General features: G+C 35.4%; 1 protein-coding gene across 1 annotated transcript in view; it reads right to left on the bottom strand.

The window, feature by feature from the left end:
• The window catches only part of LOC125683353 (uncharacterized), a 35844-nt gene extending 22791 nt beyond the window's left edge, over nucleotides 1-13053 (bottom strand). Inside the window, exons 1-2 of the mRNA XM_056139412.1 lie at nucleotides 12712-13053; nucleotides 1708-2786 (exon numbers count right to left, since the gene is read on the bottom strand). Coding sequence (XP_055995387.1) covers nucleotides 1708-2786; nucleotides 12712-12754 — 1122 coding nt within the window. The 5' untranslated portion in view covers nucleotides 12755-13053. The remainder of the gene's footprint in view (nucleotides 1-1707; nucleotides 2787-12711) is intronic.
• Nucleotides 13054-13323: the final 270 nt, after the last annotated feature.

The following is a 13323-nucleotide window of genomic DNA, read 5'->3' as shown; positions in this document are numbered from 1 at the left end:
TAATTTACACTCTTATTCAACCAAATGTAATACATAATTTTTTTTATTAGAAGGGACACATACTACATACCACTAAAGGTTTAGACTCATTTTGTTTTAGTCAATGCAATGTGCACTTAATTTTTCGCTGCGTTCTTAACCTATCTAAAAGCGTAAAATTGTTTTAAAAAAAATTATCTTATACCCTGTAACTAATTATTATGAAATAGCCAATTTATCATAAAAGGGTGGGGGTGTGTGTGTGTGTGTGTGTGTGTAGTAATATCCATGCATACTTCAGGTGACTGTGATGATATTATACCGTGACTAGCACGTTTTGTGTACACGTCCTGTATCACTTGATTTTGTCAGATTTCTGCATGTTGCACGTTTTTCATGGGTCTGGGAATATGCAATTACATCTGAGTTTAATTTTCCTTTTGCAGTAAACGACTGATGTATTTATCCATCTAAATGCGGTAAAATTTTAGAGGATTGTTTGAATTCTTCATTTAGTACCAATTAAATTACTGGCTTTGATTATTGATATGTTTATAATTACCGAGGGGGGGGGGGGGGGGTGGGGGTGGGGGTGGGGGGGGGGGGGGGGGTGTCGGGGTTGTTATATCGCACATTGGTACGTCATTTTTTGAAGCTTGGGTGATGTTTTGATTACAAAACGTTGAACGCTTGCATCGGCTATTTAATTGATATAAACATTAAACAAAGAAAATATCGAGTCTGTTAAAACTTTATTGCTACAACTCTCATGCTTTGCTGAAATTAACATTATTTCCTCGAAAATACTGCTATATAGTGTGTTTATGTACAAAATTGCCGTTTTCTTAAAAACAAATTTTCTGCATTATATACAAATTCTAGTGCATGCTTTTTTGAGAACCTGCATTATTTCCACAAAGATTTCTCGTGAACATGGTGAAGTTAAATGCGGTTGTATACACAAACAATCCACAAAAGAGGATGCGTATCAAATATATTCGACAAAGTACGGTAAATTATGTGATTATCTATAGGACTGTACATGTAGAATAGTCTGAAAGTGAAAACATAAACTGAATGTGCGTTCCTCGTCTCACCCCGGTAGATTCCCACAGAAATAGTCACATGGTTTAGGCTTTGACACACTTTCAAAGAGGCCTCGTAATAGACCAATACCATTTATAAATATTTACTAAGCTTTTCCAACCTAAGAAAGCGAGATCTATAAATATTTACTTACAATTAAGTTATTTGTTTCATGTTTACCAATCTATTTTAGTAGAACATGATATATTTATACACAGATACATCGCATGTTTAATGTACAATCGCCTGTGACACTTATTGACTTTATTTGCTTACATCATGTATTCATGCGCACTATGTTTAGTTTCTTTAAACGTATTGAGGGCCCTGGGACTCATTTAAATTACATTGTTATAAGAATGTCAACATACATATATATGATGTCTTCAAAACCTAATGAAGCTGTTCAAAAAAGCAAATGACAATTTTTTGAAGATCTTTGTGCACACGATTTGTTTGCTTTCGGTGCAAGAACAAACAGAAAGTTTGTGAGCTGCGATAAATCCGCGTGCCGTTGACAGCAAGGAGCATCTCGCTTCGCGAGCCGACTCAAAAGTCCCTTGTGTACATATCAATACCCTTTGTGTATCAACACCTGGGTGTATTTATACCATGTGTTACATTGTATTATACTGACTCTACCTTGGTTTTTCCTGTCAGAACCAGTTTGACTTGTTCCTCCAGACAAAAGGCACAGGTCGGATGACCCTGAATACATCGGGAGATTCGGAAACCGAGGAGTGAGATATTACAGCTGGTACATTTCTCTGACCCCCAGCTACTACATGAAGGCTGGGGTGATGGGGGACGAGCTTGGATACCAGGATCGCTGGCCTGACGGAAGCAGCTCTGTTTCTTGGGAGGCAGGTGCTTGGTGGACGTTTCAGTAGAAACACTGAATGACCGCCCACATACTGCATTGGCAGGGGCTCCATTGGAGCCAGTCACAGATTTGTTATCACAGCTGCTGTTGTTTGGGTAAACGCTGGAGCTGGATTCGGTCAAGAAGTCCAAATCCAGAGACTTCCAGGCTTCAGTATTAAATATGTCAATCTCTTTTTTCACTTTTTTCCTGATGTACACATTTTCGTTTGACGAACCTTGACGTTTGTTTGATGATTTGCTGACGCTATCTGAACATACCACCGGTATATCACCAACAGTTGTGTTGGGGGGAATCACGGCAGGAAGAGAATCAATATTGGCTATATCTGTCGTGGATAAACTGGTCCCAGGAGACAGGGAGCTATCAAACAGATCCATTTTCTTGGGATATTGGTCAGGCTGTATGTCCACTGTCTTAGGGTCAGAATTATCACAGCTGTGGGACACACATATACTGTCTGATTTGGACAGAATTTTTACATTTGGAGGGAATGACTCCTTAAGAAAGTCTGATAAAGTACTCGCGGTTTGTTCTGTCATGAAAGAGCTGCTGGGGTCCAGATCTAAGTCGTCATCAGAGCATTTTTTCGATGACAGATCTAGGGGCGTGGTGACTGCAGGGTTGGTGTCATCGTTTGTGCATTCGTCCATCGGTAGGTCAACTCCAATGTTACGTCGTAAGTTTTCACATGATTGGACAGTCTTTACAGGTTGCCCTCCACCAGTTCCCATTTCTATTTGTGTCACTGTTTTAACTGTTGTCTCTGCAACAAAAATCACATCCAAATCTTCGTTCTTTTCCTCTCGAAGAATTTCAACATCACTATCACTCTCATCTACAAAAGACAAAAGCAACAATCAATGAAAAATTCACCATGCAATCAATAGAAAATAAATCATCAATTACAAAAACACAAAATCCCAAGCAGTAACAAAATCCTGAATCATAAATCATTAACAGGATCCCAAACGATCAACCAATTAAAACCCCACTAAATCACCAATTTAAAAACCCACTAAATTAAAACAACCACTAAATCACCAAACAGTAACAAAAAGTTGGTATACATGTGCATCAACCACTCGGTCTGATTGTAACACATGCATTATTGTCAATGTTTGGTTTTCATATACAGACAGTATTTCTCCATTTGAATTTTCATAAAATATATCTGAATTTATCATGAACATGATGAATGTCACCAATACATTAATTACTAAGCATTATTACTATATGTGATAATCTTATGATCAGAATTGATGAAAAACATGCAGTTATTTGCACATGTACTTTATAGTTTTTCAATAAGAAAACAGAGCACAGGTGTAGAGTGTAGGACATTTACATAGTGTAAACCTAATAACATATAATACTTCACCACAGGAATGGAGTATATTACATGTAAAGTTCAATTCTGATCAATGGCTGTTCCACTTTATAAATTAGGAGCCATATATCTGTTTATCAGTTCATAATCTGGAAATTATCAAATTCATTACATGTTGCACTCTGCAACTCCCACACAAATGTTGCTTGATAAAAAAAAGGTGACTTGCCATGAATTAATGCACTTCCAAGAAAACGTGACAAAGCTAAAATGTTACCTTTGCCCTTTAATGCTTGACTTTTAGATATCATATATTATCAATTAACCAGCCCTTGATCAAATACACATTACATATCTCGTACAATGTAATCCCAAAATATTTATCTCTAATACAAAATGAAAAACCGACCTGTTCCTTCTGTTCTAGTGTCAGACTGATGGTACAACATGTTTAAAGAGGTTTTTACGAGAACCAGGATGTATAAGGACAAGATGTCAGGGTACCACTTAATTTGTAGGGTGACAGCTGTTTCACAGTAGTTTTACATCAGACATTGTATACTATACATTCTTTTAATGTGTGTAATTCTACGACATCAGAGAAAAAGTTATGAAATGGATGAACGGTATAAGACATGTAAACTCTAGAAATATTTTATTTCAAATTCATCTAGTTTATATCACAAATTCAAAAATTCCTGCACGACTCAAACCTGTGTTCTATAGATTGATGTCTTAACCCCTGACCTAACAAGTTTGGTACTAGTCCTATCTGTATGAAGCAGTGATGCTAATCAGATATCAGAAACAAGCATCACTGATAATTAAATTGTGCACCAGAGAACACATAAAGGCTTTCCTAGTACTGAACCAGTTCAACACCTCACGCCCCCACAAGGAATGACACATAATGAATGCAATACTTGTGCAAAAAATACACTCTGTGTTATATACATCATTTTCACCAATGTAACTACATGTACATGGCAATACTCAAGTTATAAGTAATGTTAATTGTTTAAAATATCAAACAGAAATATTTCAATGAATTATATGGCTTGAAAACTCATCCCACGCAAGTTGCACCAAATAGTATTTTTGGCCAAACTCTTTTATATTTAAAAAGGTCACGACTTCCATAAACAAAAAAATCAAATCAAAATTTCCTGTGAATAAACACATCCACACAGTATGTCCTTATTAACATCTACAGAGTTTCGTGAAATTATGTTTAGCAATTTCAGACGAGCTGCACTGATCCACTGTTTTCAGAACTATAAACTTCAAAGTTCAAAGGGGTATAACTCCAAGAAAAAATTTGAATCAGAATTTCCTGCAATTATGAACATCTACACAGAATATCCTTATTAACTATAAAGTTTCATGAAATTCTGTTCAATGGTATCAGAGAAGTTACACTAACAAAAACAGGGCTGAGAAGTCAAACACACAATACCCTCAACAACTTGTTTTGGGCTATATATAATTCATCATCGCTCGCCAAGGGTTTTCGGTCCACTCCTATCCTATGGGGACCGGAAACCCTTGGCTGGCAAAGATGTATATTTTCCTAATTATCTCCCCTTGTTAAAGGGTCACAACCCTAGTTTTAGTACAAATGAAAGCCTTTGGGCCAAGGATACCCTGTGACAAATTTGACAAAAATTGGCCAAGGGCTTCTAGAGATATAGCCCTTTTTCCAAAAAGTTGACGCACACCGCACGCCAGACATATGGCCATATGATTAGCTCTTTGAGCCTTCGGCTCAGAAGAGCTAAAAACAGAGATAACAGTCTGAGGTTTGTAGTTTTACAGGATCTATCAGAAGGATAATATAGAAACAGAGTTAACAGTCTGGAGGTTTATTAGTTTACAGGATCTATCAGAAGAATATTACAGAAATTGTCCTTGTTACATGAACTCAGAATATTCTGAAATAAATGAAGTTTGCAGAACATTACAAAAATATCGATAGTACATCAAAAATTTATTTCAATATTTCTGTATACATAATTTTCATTGATTGATAACATTTTAAAAGAACATGTTGAACAATATTGCAATCTAATTAAAATTAGATGTTAGATCCGCTCGCGTACGTTATGTATGCGAGTACGCGAGCGGATCTAACATCTAATTTTAATTAGATTGACAATATTGATTCCAAGAAGAATTTTAGATTTATCGGAAATAGAAATTTGAGGACAGAATTTTACAGAAGACTTTTCTGGAAATGACATAGTGCTTTGTTGCACCAAACTACTTTGAGCACTTTGATTTGACTGAGAATTAAGATTTAAACTTGATAGTGAATGAACAGATCTGCAAATGAGGAGGACATCTCAGTCTTTACTTGGGGTAGGTTCCATCCACTATGGTGTTAGTCCATAATCATTAATCAAAATAAAATACAAACAAGAGTTTCATGGGCCGCATCGCTCACCTGCATCATCTTGGCCCATATCTAAAGACTTTCAATACATATTCACATGTAAAACTTTGAAGCCTATTATTGGCCCAACCTACGGTGGGCTACCCCTAGAGAGCATGGTTTTTATAATCTTGAATTTGCACTATGTCATGAGACTTTCATGTAAATGTAAATTTCTCTGGCCCAATACTTTCATGTAAATTTGTGTTTTCATGGCCCAGTGGTTCTTGAGAAAATTTTTCCTGTATCTTTCATCCCCTACTGTGGCCCCACCATACCCCCTGGGGCCATGGTTTTAACAAACTTAAATCTGTACTATGTCAGGAAGCTTTCATATGAATTTCAGCTCTTCTGGCCCAGTGGTTCTTGAGAAGATCTTTAATGACCCCATCCTATTTTTGCATTTTTGTGATTATCTCCCCTTTGAAGGGGACATGGCCCCTCATTTGAATAAACTTGAATCCCCTTTACCCAAGGATGCTTTGTGCCAGGTTGGTTGAAATTGGTCCAGTGGTTCAGGAGAAGAGATGAAAATGTGAAAACTTTAAGATGACGACAGACAAACTTGGATCAGAAAAGCTAGCTCACTCGAGCCTTTGGCTCAGGTCAGCTAAAAATGAGTTTACACCCTACATTGTCATCTTGTTAATTCATGTCAGACATCAATCAAAGCAGAAACAAATTCTAGTCTGAAAAGAAAACAGCCCCACGTACTCCCCCTATAATGTTTCATATATTTAGTTTTTGTTAAATAGCTGGATCAACATTTAAGGTTGATCGATCCCCATGTGATGTCATAGGTTTTTTGCAAAATCTTTATTTAATCAAATTTTGCGCATGATAGAAATATATCTTTCAGAGGAATTTCATTTACTGAATAAAATAAAAAATTTGGTAAACTTTTGATACTGAAAAAGTTTTTATTTTCCATAGATAATCAATTATTTATAATTTTTAAAATGTTGTCAAGGGCAATAACTCTTATGCTGGAATTTCCTCTACTGAATGTCTATGACACAATGATTTCCCTAATATCCACAATTAATTTTTCATATATCTATGAATTAGCAGTTTTCTTAAACTGTTAACATTTGAAATTCGTCATTTCAGCAAGTTTTCTATTAATTTTCATTATTCTGTTTAACGAAAATGTGTGATTTTTCATGTTGATATATACTTCTGTTTTTGTATGTTTGACATCTTTAAAAAGGTGGCAACATACACATTTTCTTTGGTTATTGATTAAATTAAACTATATTGAGTGGAAATTAATACAATTTTTCCACTTTTAACCATTAATATTGATAAGTCATATGAGGATTGATCAACCTTAAATTAGAATACCATACTGTACAAAAATTTCTCAGTGAACATGTTGGTTTGCAAAATGGCAATAAATGCAATACATTGATATGATAAATGAAGATCGAGTTCTAAAACAGACATTGTGAAGTCAAGCAATAAATTATTTTTTCTACAAGCAGCATTTACTACATGTACAAGCCTGGTTTGTGTAACTGAAATTCTGAGTAATCTCACCGACTCAATTCTGGGAGAAATACAACCCTTATCTTAGGGGTCAGAAGTCAGCCCTTACTTTAAGGGACAGATTTATTAGTCTCTATTTGCCTGTTACTCTTACTTTGCAGATGATTCTTTAGATTGTGGACTAGTCTTTATGTTGTTTTGTCTCTGATGACTTGTTGTCTCGTATCATGACATGTTATCCATATATAATTATGTTAAAACACAAAATAAGTTTAAATACGTCCAGACCCAACATCAAGAAACAAGTCAGAATCTGTACACTGCACTAAAATGTGCAAATGTAGTTCTGAAATAGTCCAAACTCATACCAGGGATTTTTTTAGGGTCTGTAGGGGGCCGAAATAAGGCCCCATTCCCAATACTAAAAAGCAGGTATTTTTCCCAATTTTTGCTTTGAAATTCCCAAACAATGAACACAAATCAAGCAGGGTAGCCAAATCGTTCATAAATCTTCTTCACAGGCCCATAGATTACAATTTTTGCTTCAAAATTCTTCAGTAAAGCTAATCTTTTAATGGCCTCTGCTTATTTGAATTAGACAAGCTTTGGCAAAATTGGAAATCAGATGGATCCCAATTATACCTTAAAGTACTCCGAATTGGGTTTTTCCCTATTTCTTTGTATGTAACATTTTCCCCAATATCAAGCAAATATTGCGGTTTTTCCAAATTGGAAAGACCCTGGCCCTTGAAATCAGACCTAAAAAAAAACCTGCATACTGTCGTAAAACAATCTAAATTCATGCAGTAGTCAAGTAGTCTAAAGTCATATACAGAACTTTACTGTAGTCAAATACTTCAAATTAATTCATACAGAACTTAATCACTGTAGTCAAATAGCTTAATTACTGTAGTCAAATATGATTCAACTAATGTCAGTAAGGAATTTGGTATATTAACAAGCCATGCAGGGGTATATTTTCTCAGTATATATAGTCACGTATAGCCAGGATCCAGAGGGCAAGAATCCTTTCTAAAGAATAGATGTGTTATTCCGTGGGGATCGGGGTTAGAATATGTCTTCAGACTCAGTAACCTCTTGCTTGTCGTAAGAGACGACTAAATGGAGTGGTCCTTCAGATGAGACAGCAAAAACTGACGCCCTGTGTCACAAAAGGCGTGGCACGATAAAAGATCCTTCCCTGCTCAAAGGCTGTGAGCACTGTCAGAATATCTAGGCCTAAATTTTGCAGCCCTTTACCGGCAATGGTGACATCTCCCTAAGAGCCTAAAATTCTCCATTGGGACATTAAACAATATACAATCAATCTCCTTGTGCCAACACCCCCATTATCATTCCAACAATGCATAATGCCATATGCCACAGATTTTTACCAACAAATGGTTAAATTAGAGGTTTCCCATCATGATCATTTAATAACTTTTAAAGTGACGACTTAACAACGATGCTGATTGGATGAAAAATTTGATTGATTTCTGTGTAAAAAAAAAATCATCTGGACTTCGTCTGCACTAAGCACTACTTTTCCCTGGAATGCGTCTTACCCATTAACAGCCATTCTAATTTTAACACTGACTATTTATAGAACGGGAATTTCCACACATGCATTGTATACAAAATGTATTTGTTTGATGCTACCAAAAATAAACACAACCAAAGATGTGAATAAAATACAAATTAATTTAAAGAAACAACACACATAGGCCTAGTGATGACGTGGCAGAATAGTAAACTTGATGATGTAGGGCACTGACTGGTAGAAGTAGACAGATTACGGTATGTATCGTCTGCTTTACAAGTTCGATAACATGACGGAGCAAGCAGTGCCTTTCGATCTGGTAAATATTAATGAAATTGACCATCATTATATGGGGCTCAGTCAACGATGGCAATTTAGATGAAGTGTTGAGTTTTTACTTGATATTGAAATGGAGCCGAGTCGCATTCCACTGTTCCTACGATACAACCAGTGTTCAACATCTCCTCTAACGCAATGCAGCATACATTCAGTCACCACTTCTTCTCTTTTATATCTATTTCAGCTTTTAACCATTGCACCTTTCATTTGGCGTATAATCCATTAAAGGAGGTATGCTACACCAGAGAAATTTGATATGGATGAAAAGTGGAGGATGTGTACAACAGTATTTTTAAAATGAACTTTCAAATTTATTTTATTTTGTCAAAAAATGCAATTTTAGTAGAAAGCAATCTGCCAAAAATTAAAAACCCCGCTGGACTCGAACCCACAATCTACAGTTCAGTGGCTGACGTGCTAATGGTAACCTACTGAGTTACTCAGCTAGGTGATGAATTTTTAAATGAATGGGCAATTACTGTTGATAATAATTTCTTGTTTATTAAGTCAGCCATTATGACAATGTAGAGTACCTCCATAATTCTGCACAGTATAACTCTACCTCATCCGAACGCACGACCAGTTTTGTTGTTGTTTTCATTGTTACGTATAGGTATTCCTACGCGCCATTTCAAAAACATTAATTCAAGCTTTTTGATGAGAGAAACTATTTGTTTTTCTATTTCAAAAATATAATTTAAGGTAGTACTCTACATCGTCATAATGGCTGACTTCCTTTAAAAACATGGATGACAAAATCGATATCAGCAATATTTGACTTTTCCTTTTCCATGTAAATACCTAGCCGAGTAGCTCAGTAGGTTAGAATACCGACTGCTGAACTGTACGTCGCAGGTTCGAGTCCAGCAGGGGTTTTAATTTTTTTTCAGATTACCTTCTACTAAAACTGTATTTTTTGACAAAATAAAGTAAATTTGAAACTTTTCAAATTCAAAATATTTTTGTACATTATCCTACACTTTTCATCTACATCAAATTTCTCTGGTGTAGCATACCTCCTTAATGATAAGAAATGAAACTTACAATTTTTTATTTGTTGCATGTATGAAACGAAAAATTGGACGGAAAACTTTTTTTTGTTTGATACCAGTCTATGCGAAAGACATCGGACCGTCGGACTTGACTGATATGTGCACTGCCTCAGGTCCGATACTTCATTTCTTTTTTTTTTTTTTTTTTTTTTTTTTACACAGGACCGGAATGTCCGATGTCTCAGTGTCCGGTGTTGAGCTTTACTATTTCGACACGGTGTCATTTAAGTAAAAAATATCACACAATTCCAAATACGTAAATGAATGTGATTAAAACCGCATGGACCGTCTAAAAGCATTATACGGGAGGGATCCCTGGTATAGTATTACTAGTATAATAAATAAGATTTCCTTGGTTTTGCATCTTCACGTGTTTTACTTTTTTACATTAGGTTTTTCGGTCTGACAAAATTGGGTTCGGTCCGGTGGGTTGATTACACAGGACCTAATGTCCTGTGTGGTCCAAAAAACTTTCGCATAGACTGTGATACATGCAACAAATAAAGAATTTTAAGTTTCATTTCTTAAATAATGCCTTGACTACTTAACATCCATTAGTAAACATGCATACCTTTGTCAACATCCCCATTATAATTCCAACCCTGCATTATGCCATATGCCACTGATTTTACCAACAAATGGTCAAAGTATAGAGGTTTCCCTTCATGATAATGCCAGCTACCTAATACCTATCAGTAATCATACCTGCACTTAGAGAGCGGTGATGTGTGACGGGCTAAACAAGGTGGTCAGGTTCAATGAATAATTGCTGAATAAAACTCATGAATAAAACTCATGACTTACACAGAATGTAGCCCTGCTACAAATAAATTATGTAACTGAATTTCTTTTGGCTGCTCACTGAAATGTGAGTAATGGTGAATTCATCATCTTTTGCCATTCCCACTTTAATACCCAAATTGGTCTTAAACAAAAGTTGGCAATATATTAAAGGACAAAAATGTAAATGAATTTATAAAATTTTCATTTGTGAATATTCATTCTGAAAAACATTTCCTCTGCTGCCCCAGACTCGGGCTCAGAGCCTGTTTTCCGTACAAGACGAGATGATATATCAGCAACTAAGGCTTGATTAATCCAGAACAAATGGATGCCCTAGTTTTCATTAAAATAAAATTGTTAATAGTATTGATAAAAGCAAAATTCAAAATGATAAACACATACACAATTTGAATTGAAGCTAACAAAAAATCTGCAAAGGCAAAAGGTGAAGCTTTATTTTTGCTATTTTTTATCTATTTTAATCCTCAAAATTAAGTGTACATGTAATTATGTTGTATCATCAATATATGTATCATATTAAAAAAAATTCAAAAGATACCAAGCCCTTGTAACATTTAAATGTTACTGAGTGAGAGTCAATCTTTGTCTTTCTCTTTAAAAAATGAAAAATAAACCCTCTGAAATAAAAACTTAGATGACTGTATGTTTAAAAAAATCTCAATCTGAACAAAATATTCAAACTTCCGCCAGAGTTTGTTTGCTCACAAACCAAACTCTTCCAGTTAGGCATTATGGGATAGGGATTTCTTAGGCCGCGTATACTGTGTGACGTCACTGTAGAATGACGAAAAAACATAATATCAAACGTAAACAACTTTCAAAACAAGAACGTAAACATCAAGTTCATTACTTTACATAATAATTTGAACAGAGTATCCCTACCTTTTAATGATCTTTTGATCAATTTATGTTTAAATTAAAATCCATACTTTAATATTAATGCTCTTAATGTCAATATCTTCAAACTTTTAACTACCTACTACTTCTTTAGTGTTATTTGTCCGTGCGATAATCGCGGACTACAATATACAAATCTGTATATTGTACTGCGTCACATAGGAGAGGTCTATACGTAGGTGACGTAATGAGGCTTCAACAGGGACTTTGCAAAATATTCTGATAACTTTCCCAATTCAAAAAATTCACATCGTGTCCCATACACTGTACATAATGATATCCCTGATTGACTTAAGACAAATTTATCTCCTAACTACTCATTCAATTCCAAACTTTGGTTCCAAGGTTGTATTACATGCAGATTTCGCAATTTAGAGATCTTAAGATCGAGCATGAAATCCACTTATCAACAACCATTACTGATTCATCAGCAAGGTGCACTCTAGTCAAACTACATTCATTAAACAAACTAAAATCATTTAAAAATAATTCCTCATTTAGATTTGTGTAATCTTAACACACTTTCCAGTTTCTGTAAATTCGTCAGTAAATCATATCTAAATGTAAAGTCCAGACCATCCCAAAATCAGCTGTTTAAACATTATCATTTTCGGTTTCACATCTCTGTACGTCAACTAGACATAATGGGGTTAAAAAAAAACATTAGTTCATGAGAGGTGCATTTTGACATTTAAGGAATAAAAAGAGAAATTAAATTTGACTTCTATTCAAATTATCATCTAAAAGGAATTAGGCCTTTATAAGAATTCCTGTTCATTCCACTAAAATTGATCTTCCCGACTTGTAAACAATCCAATGGCGTTTGACGATTTACGCGAGTTTGAAGGCGGATTTTCTCTCCAGGTCAACCTCCATACCTACCGTCAGACGCTATGACAATCGCTACAGTCTCCGATGTGGCCATCTTCGGAGTAAAATCTCCAAAATTGTGAAAAATCTACTAGTAATGCCCCATTCTTTTCCTATATTTTTTCCTTCTGAATGAGCCAAGACCTAACCGGAAGTTATTGACAGCAGTCACGTGGTTTAATACATGTGGGCGGATCCACAACTTTTCAAATGTACAAATAAAAGCGAATCTATATATAACCGATATATCCCTTTCTTTAATTCGACTGATAAAATCAACAGGTAGAAAATATATAGATTTTCTGGTAGAGTCTAGAAAATACGGGCCACCAGAGGTGGTGATCTAGAAACTTTAACATGACGTCACATATCACGTCCCATTCCACTGATCCTGGTGATCTAGATCTATATGCAGCTGATCTAGAAAGATGACGTCAGTAAGGTGACACGAATCATGTGATCCTGGTGATCTAGAAATAAAGCCAATCACTAGCTGATGCTGGTGATCTAGAAACATGTCAGATACCACTATCTCAGTCTAGAAACACGAATCATCTGTTGCTGGTGACCTATATTGCTGATATTGTGACCTGAAAGATGAAAATAACGAAGAATAGTGAACAA

Source organism: Ostrea edulis, chromosome 6 (assembly GCF_947568905.1).
Source record: "Ostrea edulis chromosome 6, xbOstEdul1.1, whole genome shotgun sequence".
Lineage (NCBI taxonomy): Eukaryota > Metazoa > Mollusca > Bivalvia > Ostreida > Ostreidae > Ostrea > Ostrea edulis.
The sequence above is the reverse complement of the archived record's forward strand: the minus strand, read 5'-3'. Positions and strand labels throughout refer to the sequence as shown.